Source organism: Heliangelus exortis, chromosome 11 (genome assembly GCF_036169615.1).
Source record: "Heliangelus exortis chromosome 11, bHelExo1.hap1, whole genome shotgun sequence".
Classification (NCBI taxonomy): domain Eukaryota; kingdom Metazoa; phylum Chordata; class Aves; order Apodiformes; family Trochilidae; genus Heliangelus; species Heliangelus exortis.
In genome coordinates, this window is record NC_092432.1 from 21715686 (window position 1) to 21731806 (window position 16121).

General features: G+C 37.9%; 1 protein-coding gene across 1 annotated transcript in view; it reads left to right on the forward strand.

The window, feature by feature from the left end:
• Positions 1–15286, forward strand: part of SLC12A1 (solute carrier family 12 member 1) — a 50079-nt gene extending 34793 nt beyond the window's left edge. The window contains exons 19-27 of the mRNA XM_071755235.1: positions 1653–1759; positions 2634–2716; positions 5036–5179; positions 7090–7221; positions 7450–7561; positions 9891–9977; positions 11435–11570; positions 13893–13960; positions 15006–15286. Of these exons, the coding sequence (XP_071611336.1) occupies positions 1653–1759; positions 2634–2716; positions 5036–5179; positions 7090–7221; positions 7450–7561; positions 9891–9977; positions 11435–11570; positions 13893–13960; positions 15006–15141 (1005 nt within the window). The 3' untranslated portion in view covers positions 15142–15286. The remainder of the gene's footprint in view (positions 1–1652; positions 1760–2633; positions 2717–5035; positions 5180–7089; positions 7222–7449; positions 7562–9890; positions 9978–11434; positions 11571–13892; positions 13961–15005) is intronic.
• Positions 15287–16121: the final 835 nt, after the last annotated feature.

A 16121-nucleotide genomic window follows, 5' to 3' on the forward strand; every position in this document is an offset into this window, starting at 1 on the left:
ACTGATTTTCTCCTAAATTAACAAGACATAAGAAAAATAGAGGTGTCTATAGGGCACCATATAAAAGTCTGTGCAGCCAACACTTGGCACACTTCAAATCAATTCTATTGTTTGGTATTATGCAGCATAATAAGTGTGTAAGGATATTTTTGTGTTCATTGAAAACTGAAAACGTGAAATATATATTTTCTGCAAACAGAGAGGCCATTTAAATAAAGAGTCTGCAATTTTTTTCTATTGCTCTAAGAATACAGCAGATGATTTCTAACAATCCATTTAAAATAGCTTTAATGAGGGCTCAGGAGTGTTTTCATATTTCCCATCTCCCTCACACACATACATGAATATTTATACATACAGGTACTGTGGCAAAACGTAGAGAAAATTCTCATCCTTTGCACAAAATACACTGCTGAAATACACTAAAATACTCTGGGTAACAGTCACCTACAGGTAGCATACCAGGGCTCTTTGTACACCTGCTGAATGGACAGTGCAACTGAGCAAGATGAAATATTATTAGTAAAGAGCTCTTTGTTCTATCAAAGTCTCACAGGGATGCTTCAGCCTGGGTTTATACACTGCCACAGTAGGAGACCCTTCTGATGTTTTTGAGAACTGTTCCAGTTTGATGAGCTCTTTCTTCCCATTACTACTGAAATACTATTGCCAAAGTCAGCTACTGGACCACAAATAATTGCCTTCCAGCAAACAGAGATAACCACACCATCATTACTGTAACCTAAGCACATCTGCATTGCTTTGCCAACCAGTTATTCATTTCTCTGTGAACAGTGCATGTGTATCAATCCTACTCAAAAAAAATCCACTGAGGCCCCAACAGCTTCACCTTTTTTTTCTTTTTTTTCCTTTTTGCTAGTAGTACAAATTAGCAAATGTAACAACTTGACAAGTAGGTGCTATTTGTAGGTCTCCTCCTGAAGGCTCACAATACATTAAGTATTTAGATTTCTATAAAAATCAGATTAGCTGAATCTAGATATGACAATTTGTACTTGTTCAGGTTTTAGCATCCAGGCCCAGTTTTGGAGGCAATCTAATTAATCTTGACAAACCATTTGTTCTTCCTTTCTAAACCATAATCTATAAAGCATGCTCAGTTGATTTTGGATAATCTTTTGGAAAGAATACAGCAAATAAAACAGCACCAGTTTCTAATTTCAGGGCAAAATAAAAAAATTCTTAAGAGGGTAGGCCTTCTCTGTGTATCTGAGGTGTTTTAAGGGACTTCACACCCAGTTTATCTGTTGAGTATTCCAAAGCTGACAAAAGCTTTCTGTTATGTTAGAATGAGCATGCTCAACCAATGAGTGGTTGAACTCTCTCTTGATTCCGAGTTATCGAACCATTTTACTAAGAGCATGTCAGAAGAAATGCAAATGAATGCTAATTTAGCAAAACCACATTTCTGTCATCTAAAATCATTTATAGTTAGAATGATTTAGAGCTAATCTTTCAGCTTTCTGCATGGGTATGAGCATGAAGGACACTCATGAAATGCAATCTAGTTGTAAGTGTCTCCAGAACATTACTTCAGTTATCTTCTGCCATTACTTTTCATTTGCAGTAAAAGCATGTGTGTGTGTGTGTGTGTGTGTACACCTTCACAAGCAATGTTTTAATACTGTTAGGCCTCAGGCTTGGGTAGAATGAAACCAAATACCTTGGTGATTGGATTTAAGAAGGACTGGAGAAATGCCCCTGCCACACAAGTTGAAAACTACGTGGGCATTATACAGTAAGTCACACTTCAGCATCCTATTTTTTACTCCTCCTAGATCAGATTTACATAGCATTTCCATACAGACCTTGATGTGTAGAAACAATGTCAGAAAATACTACAAATCCAAGTTCACACATGCTAGCTCTGTAACAGAGGTTTCTGCCCACTCAAAATGCTCCCTGGCTTCCCACAGCTAGCAACATCTGCTTAGCAAACATCTGGCACTGCCAGAGTGGATGTGGCTTGACAGTGCCACATAAAGAAGCTGCACTGCTGCCAGCAGTGCTTTTGCAGAACTGTGTTTTCCCATTTTTAGTGGGCAGGAACTCAAGGAAAAACAACTCTAATGTACGTACTTGGGGAATAAGAGAACATCATGGAATTCTTTTAAGCCAAGGAGACAGAGAAAGAGCCTTGCTTCAAATCTCATGTGTGACTAAAGCTCAGAAGCTCTGTGGGTTGGGATTTAACTAGGAAACAGTAATTTAGAAACAGGCTTCTCATAGATCTTGGTCAAAATTCAGCTGTAAAGCTGAACCAAGATAAAAAAACAACAAAACCCACCTCGGCTTTGTTATTCCTCAGAGAAGGAAGAAAAAAAATTACTCAATGGCTACCTAGATCCTAAAATATGTTGTCAGAAAGACCCATTTCAAGAATGGCCTATCTGTTCCAATGACCAGTGACACCATTTTTTCAAATGGGGGAAAAAAGTGGATAGTCATTTATTTAACCTTCTGCAATTTTACCTGGGGCAGTCTAGTACATAGCAGTAACCCACCTCCCTGTGAGCACTAACACCTCTACTGATCTGCTCCAAGTAGCACCCCTCATTGACATACATCATGCAAAAGGGCATTTATATATTTTTCCATTTCTTTCTTTTCAGTGATGCCTTTGATTTTGAGCTTGGCATGATTATTGTCAGAATTAGCCAAGGATTTGATATATCTCAGGTCCTCCAGGTTCAAGGTATGTGATGACTGATTAGTTGAATATTGCTATTCACAGGCACAGCATGAGAAGGACTATGACCAGTGCTATTACAGTCACTCTTAGTTCCCACACCTGTAACTTAGAGTTCCTCTTTGCTTTTGCATTTTCAATCTCACACAAAATCCTTGCTGAAGCACTGGCTTCAGGTGACAGAAGGAAGCCAAGCCTCACACACTAAGGGGCTTTGCACCAAATAACTCTCAGCACAGGCATAGAAGAAAAAAAAAATCAGTAACATTATGCTGTGCCACAGCCACAAGGTAGTCTGCAATATATTTCCTTCCTTCTTTTGGTGAACTTTCCTCCCTTTGCCTACCCAAGATCTCTGGTATTGGCAGGAATCAGGAAGCTGCACTTCTGGTACCACCTCTGTGGAACCCTGGAGACCAGGAAGCTCCCACCCATGCAAAAATCTGGAACCCACTGGGAACTTCAGTTTTGTTTTTCACCTTTTTGTTGATTCTTCCTTAGGTTAGCACTGCATATGTCAGGGGAAAGGGAAAACTTCCACTATGCCACAACTATTCAGGGAGAGATGCCATCTGGGTGGAGAACAGAGACAGCATGCAGGCAGCTGCACCCACCTGAAGGGCTTCCAAGAGCCACATAAAATGGGGGCCTTCATATTTCCATTTGCTCTGTCATGACACAGAGGTCTTACTGGTTCCTCAGTAGCCTGAGGAGGTAATGACTCCATATAAAAAAACCCATTAGAACAATTCTATAGGTTTTTCAGAACAATAATTTTCCCACTTCTAAGTTTTCCCACTTGAGCAGACAGATACAACCTAAACCTGGACGTGACTTCTAGCATCCCTTGTCCTCCCTACCAGAAAAACGTTTTGTGTTACAAAAGCCTTGGATACAAATCTATAGACAAGGAACACAAGCAGGCAGGGAAAGAACGGCGACTCTTTGCTGCCGCCTGCTGCAAATCCACCTCCAGCAAACCCTCAGACACACAAAGTGCTCAGAACTGCTGGGCAGAGCACGCAGAAAGGATCTCAGTACCTTAGCTAATTGAAACCAACATTTACTCGCCATTAAAGACGACGAATTCTAAGATGTGGCACCCTACGAAAGCAAATCATCTCATGGAATTAAAAAGTGGCAGAGAAGTGGCAGAGACTCCTTTAAGGTCTAAGGGTAGGCAAACATTCACTGAGCAGAGTGGCAGCTTGATGTGCATGGAGAGCTACACAGCAAAACTATGGGGACTTATGAAAAAATCCCAAACTAATCATGTTTTGAAGTAGAAGATATAAAAGCTGTTCCAAAAAAAAAAAAAAAAAAGGATCATCGTGTTCAATTATACTTACTGCAGCATTCTGTTCAATAGAGAAGCTTTAGTTATAGTTTTGAATAATCATTAAGTTAGTTCCTATCATGTCTAAAAGAAATATCTTTTTTTAATAGCAATTGAAAGTGCCAACAGAGCTACTGATGCCTAGATAGTGAGTGCTTGGGGAATGTTTTAAATGAAATTACCTCACTCCTAGTTCATGTATTACTCAAATAGAAGTTTTCCTTATGAAAAAGGCTTTCTGCAGGCAAATGCCTAGATCATATTAATTAGCACCTCATCTTAATATATTCCATGATAACACATCGTGCCTTTTTCTCAGCAGAAGTCAAATATTGCTAAGTAAAACTGTTCTTTTATACTACTGAATTTACAGAACTGGTTAGCTAAGCCTTACACCTTTGCAGCAAATGCTGAAAAAAAGAACCAAACAAAACGCTCAAACATATTTCAGCATAGAAACTGATCACATACTCAGCATCTTTACATATTTCTGAGATTTTCAAAATCCAAATCTATGTGACCTTTTTTTTTAGAATAGGGACCCAAGGGTTAGAACTCACTACCTCAGCCTTCTCACATCAGGAAAACAGCTTTACTCGTATGTTTTAAAATTCCTGGGGAAAGAAACAAAAATAAAAACCCAATTCCACAAACATAACTCAGTAAATAGTATCTTATATAACTATAAAATGCAGCATACTGAATTTGATCTGCAAGAGACAATCTGGTAGCAGCTGAGCAGCACCTTAGGGCACAGCACTGCTGTAGGGATACATACCCTAAGTTGGGCTTCTAATCTTGGGAGATTAATTCAGCTTCCTCCTTCCTACTGGTTTGCCAGGATAAAGCATTTAAAAAAGAGTTTTTCCTTCCAGCAGCTTTATGTTTTGTACAAAGTACAAGAGCAATTACACCATTATCACTATTTCAATGAGTGATTTAAAACACAAAGTGCTGTTACCAGTTCCCTTACTTTTCCCAATATGCAGAGGAATTAGAGAAGCTGGAGCAGGAAAGACTGGCACTAGAAGCTACCATTAAAGAAAATGATTTTGAAGAAAGAAAAAGTGGCATCTGTGGGTTCTTCAGGAAAGCCACCACACTCAATATCTCAAAACATGAACTAAAAAGGGGTAAGTTCCAAAATGACAACTCCTCCCCATCCCTTCAGTGCATCACATCTTCACCAATATGCAGACTGGACTTTGACACTATGGCAGAAACTCCTGAAACACACAGAAGCCCCTGGAACAAAACTCCCTCTGTACAAAACCTGTCTTGGTGACTACAACCCTGTAATGCAGAACCAAGTGAACACCCTCTAGCAGGACACAATGCCTCATACAACACAAATTTCCCTTCCCCAAGCCATGTTAGGTGTGCTTCTCAGCTTCCCTTGAATTCTATTTGCCACAAACAGCATATGGTTACTACAGCTTGAGAAATACAAAGCCAGTTGGTTTTGGGGTTTTTTTTCTTTTTTTTTTTTTAATTTTCTTAATAGGGTGTTTTTAAACAGAAGCTTTTTTTCCTCCCCTTTAAAATAAAATGAACATACGCACAATATCAGGGAACAAGCAGGGAACCAAGCTTTACTGAAAATACACACACAAACCCAGAACCTTGCTGAAAACCAGGTAAAAATAGCACTAGTGCTCTATATTCTAAGCATAATTTCATAAAAATGCACAAATGAAGGTGGTAAAAGTACTAAGAGTGTATGTACAGCATGCTGTCAAGTAACTAACAAACACATAGGTGACAAAATCAAAATTACATTTCAGATACAGTAAAATGACACAGAAATACAGAGAGAATTCCAAGTCTCATTTCACAATTGCTAGGCTGGAATGATAATCACCTACCTGAAGCCATGCTTGTATGCAGAGAATTATTTTCAGACTTTTCACCTGCAGAGACTATTACATCTGGCTGTGCATGCAACTCCCACAGGTATCAAGAAGAACTACAGACTGCAAACATAAAATGCCATTTTTCTTTATTTTGCAACTTTCTGTAGAGTATATTTTTATAACAAATAGCACAAGAATGTGCACCCCTTTCAACTCTGCCTTTTGATTTAGATTCAAAAGGCATAAGGGAAATACATACTACACACTTTGGCTCTATATATGAGATAAGTGATGTTAACAAATAACCCTGCCTATCCAGTTTTGCTTACACATTCATTCCTCCCAGAGGTCTTGCATCTTCCAGCATAGATGCTACAACTGTAGAGGAAGCCAGTAACTCCATTGGAACTATCCTGTCTATACTGTAGAAATACAGGAAAGCGAAACAAAGATTTTCAGAACCTCACAGATCAGAGTAAAACATCTGAAGAAGCCTGTCTGCTCCATTTAAGATACTGCTCTGACATCATCTCTTTGAAATCATTGAAAGGGAAGCAGTGATAAAGCCATTACATCAAAAGATGGAATGAGAGAAGATAGATGAGAAAAGGCAAGACTGTGCCCTTTTCAAGCCAGCTAAGCAAACAGCAAAAATCAAAGTTTATTTTCAATTTAACAACAATGCTCTCAAGCATAGGGAAGTTGCCATATATGCTTCCATTTTCTGGCTTCCAGTTTTAGTTTTACCTATATTCTCACTCCACCCCATTAGCGCTTTGTCTAGCATCACTTTGCATTTCATGGAGCTCTGCATTTAACAACTGACAGCTGAGCTTTTGAATGGTGCAAAATTACTCCATTTAGTTCTAAAAATCTATCTGATATTTTCCAATTGTTTTTAAGACCTAAGTGAATTCTAGCTTAACTAAAAAGCTCCACAGAACAAATGATCAGATAACCATTGTAAGGATGTTTTAATCTAGTGACAAAGTGTTACACAAACTTTGGTTTCCACGTGTATTGGTATATCAAAAGTCCATAGCATCTGCACTGTACATTTTTTTTCAGATTTAAACTACAGAAATGTCAGAAACAGTTCATTTTCCTGAAGCTTTCTCTCCACTTGGCTCTGTAAAGTTACTTATTGCCTCACTTGTCAGAAACCCTTCCACATTTTTTCCTCTTTACAGAGAGCACCATTAACACAATGCAGTCAATGCATGTGGGTGAATTCAATCAGAAGCTCCTAGAAGCCAGCACTCAATTCAAAAAGAAGCAAGGAAAAGGAACAATTGACATTTGGTGGCTGTTTGATGATGGAGGTAAGGAATTTAAGAACAGCAGACAGAGAAACTTCTGTGCTACCCAATATAAAAACAGACTTGGGAACTTGCACAAAACTATTTTCTTTTAATGTTACAAAGTCAATTTTCTATCTGGATTAAATGTTTCAAGATAAATTAATTTTCAACACTGCCTAAGTGAAGGACAGAATTTTTACCATGCAATGCACTAATTTGGTCTTCCTGCAATTTCTTATGTCCTTCCAGGTCTAACAATCCTAATTCCCTACATTCTAACTATCAGGAAGAAGTGGAAAAATTGCAAATTAAGGATCTTCACTGGAGGAAAAGCCAATAGGATTGAAGAAGAAAAGCTAGTGTAAATATAACTGTATTTCTTTCACTGTTTAAAGAGTCTGAACTGATGCTGAATGTAATGCATTTACAGCAGAACACTGGGAATTTCTCAGCACAACTGGTTTGGTGTAGAGTGGGCAGCATGAAAAAAAATCACGTACTTGATAGAAAGGTGTTGAGCTTACAGCATAACCCCCTCAAGGCTCAGTGTAAATGAGCCAGTGTAAATGATTACCAAAAGAAACTCACATCCAGCAATTTTTTCCATTAATAGCTCATATTCCCTTCTCCAAGAAGAGCAGTCTGAAGTCTGTAATGAGAATATAATTACTTTTATGGGATTTACATGAGATAGTCCAGTTAACAGTAAGTGAAATTGCACATGAAGTTTCTCATATGCAAATACTATAGACAGATAGCTCACATAAATGTGATTAACCGTGTTAAAATGTAATGAAGTTAAAGTGCAAGTTAATCAACTTTAACACCAAGTTGATTTGACTTAGCTTTTATAAAAAAAGTCTAGATTTCATAATCATCGTTTGCCTTCAAGCAAATGAAAGGTACTAATATAACCTTATTTTCATCATCACAGGATGTAGGATCTTTGCTTCCAAAGCACTTCACACAGTAAAGGCACAGCCAGTTCACCATCAGTAGCACCAGGACAATTTGGGATGGAAGTCAGTAACTTCTTAACCAAGAGCAGCAGCAGCATGTAGCATATTTGACCAGAACTCTAGTGGAAAACAAGCGAGATGGATGCAAGGCCAAGAGTTAGAATTTAGTCAGCATCTCTAAGATTACAGTGTGCTTTGGAAGGACAGCTGGCCCAGGGGGTTTCCTTAAGCTTTTGCTTTCACAGGAAGCAAACCTTAGTCCACTGTGGTTCTGTGAATTAAAAGGATTGCCCTAAAATTAACATTCTTCTGTAGATGAGATTCACAAATGTTTGTATGAACAATTCCTATCATTGGGTAAAAAAAAACCTTACAGCTTTTTCAAGGACCTGCAGGGAGGTGTTCTCTGCTCCCTGTGAAGGACCTGACAAAGCTTGGTTGGGAGGAAGCAGGAGGTTTTGACACCAAAGGGGATTTGTTAAAACATGACAGATCTTCACAGAGGCATTCTGGCACCTGCTGCCTGTCCTACAAAAGCCAGAATAAACAGCACTGCCAGTACAATTGACAATGACCTTGCTTGTGTCCAAGAAAATAGTGTATGTATGTATTTCTACCTGAACACTACCCCTCCCCAACAATATATTCAGTCACACACAGCAGCTCTCAAAGAGACAGATCCAGAAGCCAGGTGGCTATTCCTTTCTCTAGGCAGATCTAATAAAACAAAATGCAAGTACAATTTAATCCATCACATTTCCAATTCAGAAATTAAATTTATCTGGCCTTTTGCTAGCATGTAATTTACCAAATACTAAAACCTTTCCACAGAAGGTGAGACTTTGCTCTATTGGATGTTCAAAACAAGGATTGCCCCAAGGGATATCAAGATTTATATAAGCAGTATGCTCTTCTTATATAATAAAAAGGACAAGTAAATTCTCAGCTCATAAGCAAATATGTATCTCTATCACAGTTTGTGCCTAGGAACTTTCTGACCTTTGCAAATTCCAAAGTTTACATAAAAAGAAAAATAAAACAACAACAAAAAAAGGACAGGGGGAAGGGGGAGATACAAGTTTTCAAGTATGCTTCAGCTAAAAGCAAACTGACCTAACTAAACCTTACTAACCTCAGCACAAAACCACAGAAAGCTATAAACTGTCCCTCCTGCCAACTGGGCCAGAAAATCAAAGTACTTTCTGTTATGAAAATATGTAAAGACAACATGGGAGTAGATCAATAGCAATACATAAATGAGAAAGATTCTGAAAGCATTGCACTTCAACCTTCAGACCAAATTTTCACCAACACATACACTGCCAGTGTTGTATACACCCCGTGCACAGAATTCTGGTAATAACAGAATAACACAAACCTTCTCTAAGCATTGGATAATTCTGTCCTACTGTATTTTGAATATTTTCCCTTTACAACTCAAGACTTTGGAAATAGTTAAAGTACTACTTCTTTCTGTAAACACCCTTCCCTCTGCTATTCATCTCCATTTTCTGTGATTTTCATTGATCAACAGTTAAATGAATTATACTAGAGCAATCACATCTATCCAGTTCTGTAACTGGAAACTGAAACATTAATGCATTGAAAGTAATTTGTCATATAGTTAAAGATAATGAGACAACTGTGTTTGATATCTTAACTCATTTATGAGTGCTCTTTGATGCAAGGCACTCAAATACAGTGATAAAACGTTCTCTCCTTTGTTTTCAGGATGGCTTCACTTCTAAGCAAATTCAGAATCAAATTTGCTGATATTAATATCATTTGTGATATCAATATAAAGCCCAACAAAGAGAGGTAAGAAACATTACCAAAATCCATTAACTAGCTGCCAGCCTTTATCAGGAACTTGTTCCTTTCATGTTGAGCACTAAAAAAAGCCAAAACACACCACAAAGAATAATACTGTCACTTCATTGCAATCATTTTCAAAGCGCCTAGAGCAGGAAGAAGAAAAGAACCTTTTAACATTCACAACTCAAAGGGTCAAAACTATAAGCAGCCCTTTTCTTTATGTTTTAACAACACTTCATTTTAATGTCTAATTAGAAACCATACTTATGAGCCACTAAATTTAACATGTATTTTATGATGGCTTTTCATTTCTATTTATGTTGCAAATAACCTCCCTTCATCACGTTATTCCACCAGTCACAGCTGTCGTGTCACTCTCTACCTCTGCCAACCCAGCCTTCTGGCTTTTACCATGAGTTCATAAACTTAATGTTCTTCTGCACAAACATAAGCACACTTCTTTCCCATGAAGGCAGGGCTGTAATACTACTTTACCACACAAACATAATGAATGCTCAGTGTTTCTAAAAATTAACTGATCTATAGAATTTTTGCTCTTAGGCAGAGATTAGGAAGTTGAAAAAAACCAGTGCTCAGGAAGCTCCAGCCCCAGTTAGACTAGCTAAAAAAATCATCTTCAAGTCATTGCTTTCTAGAGCATTTCTCTATAGAAATCACATTGTTCTTCTTACTTATGCAGAAGAGTGTATAGATGATTGCTCAGGGAATAACTGAATCCTAACTCAATTCACAATATTACTCCTGGTCTTAAAGGTCCTCTGAACATGTTCTCACCTTGCTATGCTGTCTTCCATCCCAACCTTGACAGGTGCATAGCTATTTCATAGTCAAAGGGCTTCTCTTCACCTAAAGCCTTTCCTCCAAGTTCAGCTCCAGTCTCAGGTTAGTCTTTTAAACCTGCTGTGTCCCAATTCTTCACACACAGCTTTGCAAAAACAGTGCAAGATTCACCAGTGTTTCTACAGTACACTGGAGACTTTGACTTTGGAAATGCAATCCTTCAGCCACTCACCACTGATTTATATCACCTGTGTCTCCATTTTATCAAAACTTAACAGTAAAACTATATCAGTCAGGTGATGGCTCCAGCTAATGCTAAAACAATAATAAAAGCTCAGTATTCATAAGAGCCATATTCACTGCTAGCATTAATCAATATACTGCATTTTGATGTTCCTGTAGAATTCATGTCAGTATTTTTGCTACAACCAGGAAAATGCAGACAATTCTCTGCAACAAATGCAGTGTTTAATTATCCTCAACCCAAACATATTGGAATGGCTCAGATACAACCTGAGGCACAACACAGAAAGGAAAGGTTAAAGATTTTGGATGTTTTTCAGCTACAATTACAGTTAGTGGGGCCTGCCATACAGGGTCTGAATTAAGTTAGTAAGTCCATACTCTGCAGCAAGACCTCCCTGTAATTCCTGTTCCAGCTGGAAATTCTTTGAAGAGATGATTGAACCATATCGCCTCCATGAGAGCTGCAAAGATATAACAACTGCTGAGAAACTAAAGAGAGAGACTCCATGGAAAATTACAGATGCAGAGCTGGAAGCATTCAAGGAGAAGGTAAAGCCTCCCCTACCCTTTTACATCTGTACATTTTCTTACACTCCAGATGTTTAAAGCTAACTACTAATCAGCAGGAAAATGTGAAATACCAGATACAGAATTAGAAATGTGGCATGTGTGAACATGTATTTGGTATTTACAAATTGCATTTATATTGCAGATGCTGCAGATGTGTGTTATGGTTGCCTTATTCAGTGCACTGTGAGACCCTGGCACATTTATACAGTATTTTCCCAGGCTGATGGGAAACATCAGAGCCCACATCAGGGCTCTGGCACATCAGAGCCAGCCAGATGAAATCCACCCCTGCACCAGAAGCCACATAGTACTGTGCTGAGCATCAGCTAGTAAGAGAGTTTTGTTAATGGCTCCAATGTCTTAAAGCTTGAATCTCTTAAAGAGTGCAGGTCCAAACATTCACCATTTTGGTAATTTTAGAACTGAATCCAGACCCTGCAACTGATTTTTGCAAAGGCAAGATTTAAGATGGATTCTTGGTTCATTGGGAGAGTGAAGACTAGACCTACCTACAATGCAGGAGCTCTCCCACAGTTCAGAGGAACTCTAAGGCTCCTGCTGTTGGCTGATCCATTGGGTGAATTAGAGCCCAGGCTGCTCTTTAATTTTGTTGGAACACAACTTTTTACCAGTGAACTGCCAGACTTCACCAGGCCAGTGCCGAAAAATACTGCAAACTCCACCCATAAGAAACAACATTTCTGTAAAGCACAGAAAATGTATCTAGAACTTTTATTTATAGCTCCTGTTGGATTAACCTGAGTGTACTGAGAGTTTAGTTATCTCCACTTTATGGTGCTGGTAACTTCCTCAGCACAGCAAGGATTTTAAGTCTGAGCTCAGAGCTGCTAGAGGTCACAGCCTGACATATTAGCATAAGCTGAAATCAGTGGTGATTTAAGATAACACTGTATGCTACCAACTGCAGCAGATGGGAAGCAGACTGCTCACTGTATTACCCTTTTCATTTGATAACCAGCATACAGTTACAGCAGTCAACTGTGGGCACAAAACTTCTGAAGAACTGTCAGCATGAGTCACCAAAACTTGGCAGTTGGAGCCATTAAGCAACTCAGTAAAAAAAAACCAAAAACCAAAGAAAAGAATAGAATATAACCCCAGATATACACTTATGTGCAGAAACAGTGAGGATACAACAGGAAAAGAAAACATGATTAAGCTTGGTCTTATCTAGGTCACTAAGGAAGAGGAAAAAAATCCCCAAATTTGAAAGCAATCGTCAATATGAAAATGCCAAATCACTCTGTAAAATGAGAACAGCAAGAAAAAGTTCAGCTTACACACCTGGAAAGACATGCCTCTTATCTTCAGAAGGAAGACAGTTGTGGAAAATTTTCAGAGGACATAAGAAGACATTAAAATCCAAGGGAGAAAAACCTGGCAGTAGAGATAAAGGATGATGTTGTAGGATGACTCTCATGAGATAACAACTGGCTAAAGCATGAGGATTCTTACCTATGTAATGTGTAAAAAACCAGCAAAATTTCTGTAGAGAAGGAAAATTTAAGGTCTGAATAGAGAAAAAAAAAAAAAAAAACCCAAACAGATTTTTACCTTCTCCAGGGAAAGAGAAAATAATTTAGATGATCAGTTAAGAACAGGCTATTTCCCATGCTGCTACCTTCCTCTACACAAATCTGCCTTGGTCTGCTGTTCCTTGTGACTTGTGTTAAGTTATAGAAACTCTGAGGGTCTGAGCCTGACCATAACGTTATCATGGCTGAATCCCAAAGTAACAGTCATCTATGCAATTTGTAAAAAGTCATGCAAATACACAATACATTAAGTAGCTAGGGCTCACTACAGACTCCTGGTCTTCTGCTTAAGAGATGAATTTCTGGCAAGGTGCCCATTTACCTACTTGCACGGCAGCTGGACACTTACAAAACAGATGAATTAACATATTAACCACCATTAAACAACAGCACAGAAGAGTCTCTGCATAATTCCTGTATTTCATAGCCAAAGAAAAACTTAAGAACTATCTCTGAGCCAGCTCTTGTATGGTGTCAGAATAAAAATACAATCCCCAGGAAATATTACACAATGGTGAACAACTCTGGCCACCACATAACTACACTAATTAGGAAGCACAGCTTAGCTTCATATTTGGCATCTCTAACACTCGGGACCAGAGAGCAGACCTGGCTTCCAGTGCTGCCAAAGCAACAGCAGAAAATCTTGATGGCAGTGGGTAGAAGAGAAAGTCCATAAGGCACCAGAAATGAGGATCACTGACCCAACTAATCTTTTTCTTTTCCCCTGTTTTGTTTTAACCAGAGTTACCGCCAAGTGCGTCTGAACGAACTCTTACAAGAGCACTCGAGGGCAGCGAACCTCATTGTCCTGTGAGTTGCAAGATTTTGGTTCTAACTTAGAGAATAATCCAGTGTGTAAAGGGATTCTGGATTAAAGCAACAGGAATGCTTGTGTTAATCCATTGCAGGCAAAAAAAAAAAATCTTTTACGTACCTTTAGAAGGATTTGCATATGGACTGATGGTTCCCTGGGACTCCACTGAGTGTGAATTTTCCCCCGTACTTCTTCATGGCTTAAAACAAAGCTCTACTCACAAAAAAATCCCAGTAATGTAGTATTTACACCCAAATCTACATGTTAAGATGTTACTCATTTGCAGAAAACATCCATTTTCCTTTCTTTTCCCCCAGTTAATTAACAACAGAAAGTTAAAGAAAGGCTTCTGTTTGGTTTGCACAGAATAAATGGTGGTGTTGGCCATCTTGGAACCATGTAAAACTGAATACAGATGATGCAACTGCATAAAGAAAGAGAGGCCACCAAAAAAAATTAAGAAAAACCCCAGAAATTTTCAGAATCGATTTTCAGTTGGAAGCACATTTTTATATACAGCTTCAATAAATTAGTTAGTATTTGTGATGTGCAGATAAACTCCTTTACCTCCACTAATACAGTCTCCCAAAACAGGGGTGACCAAGGTAATGCTTACCATAAACTGCCTCATACTTCAGAACTCCTATCTCACAGTAATCCCAGATCAGAAAATAAACTGATGGACTACAAAAATGTGCGTGTACTATATTTTTATCCTTTTAAAAAAATCGTATTTTGTGGGGTCTTTATGACCCTGAAAATGCTTCTTTACCAGCTTAAGGTTCAAACCACAAGCAGTCCAAGTCCAGCCCACCTAGCCACATAAATGACAATAACCAGGTAAGCAAGAGTTTGTAAAATTAAGGCCTAATGGTTGCTCAGTGCTTTATAAGATTAAAACAATCATGTAGTCTAATTTAGAACATTCAGAGTTGTACATGAACAGTAGGTGTTTTCCATTTAATATTAAGCAAGATGCATGTTTTCAGTATTACCCCTGGCTTCATTATGCTAACTTTATTTTTCTCTCTGTCTAAACAGGAGCCTCCCAGTGGCAAGGAAAGGAGTAGTGTCTGATTACCTGTATATGGCTTGGCTAGAAATCCTCTCCAAGAACCTTCCTCCAACATTAATGGTCAGAGGCAACCACAAAAATGTACTGACTTTCTATTCTTAGAAAAAGAACAGTGCCTAGAATGTCCCTTATTTGATTTCAACATTTTTAATGGCACATTTAAGCAACACAAATCTAAAATTTAACTAGCTGGCAGAAAAAAAATTTAAAAACGCAAAGCAACGTAGTGAAGAATTACACACACACACACACACAAAGTAGATGGTTTCTACTGGTAAAAACAAAAGAAGGAGAATCTACTTGTATCACATGAGGCAGCAAACACTTTGAACACAGAAAGAAGAAATTCCCCTAATTTTATTGAAAATGTTTTTGATATTTATCCTAGAAAGCCAAAATTAACTGCTACAATGCAAAAAGCAATAAATCTATAAATACTTATTTCACATGGCACTGTCATAGTTGCCAGTAGACACACTGGAGGGTTACAACCAAATGTACCAGTTTGAGAGAGAGAAAAAACCTGTATGGTACCCATTCAGCCAAAGTGATAAACAGATACAAGGCAAGCAGAATACCTGTGATGCTGGGTAATTATAATATTGCCCAATTAAATCCTACGCCTACAGCAGCTGCTTTCATCTAACTAGCTCTACTAATTTATATTAATTCAAATGCATCTAATTAACTGACAAACAAAAGTTACTTATATAATGATATCAACTCTACATGACCAGACTTGATAATGAATTTTCAAGCTCTGAAATGTAACAGAATGTATGATTGCAATAATTAAATCTGTTAAGTGAATTTGACAAAGAAAATAATTAAATATTAAATATTCTGACTAATTTTGCTATGAATGTTAGGGTTAATAGAATCTGACATATGTATAGATAATACGTACAGTGATTTATGAGATTAGAAAATCACAAAAACTCCAATAGTTGATTGAATGCCTTAGTTTTGGTTTATATAAAACATTTGTCTTATTTTTAGACTAAATAATATTCATTGTATTCTAATTTAAAATAAAGGAAATCCATTAAGTTGTGTAGTTTTTCTATTCAGCAATATTATTA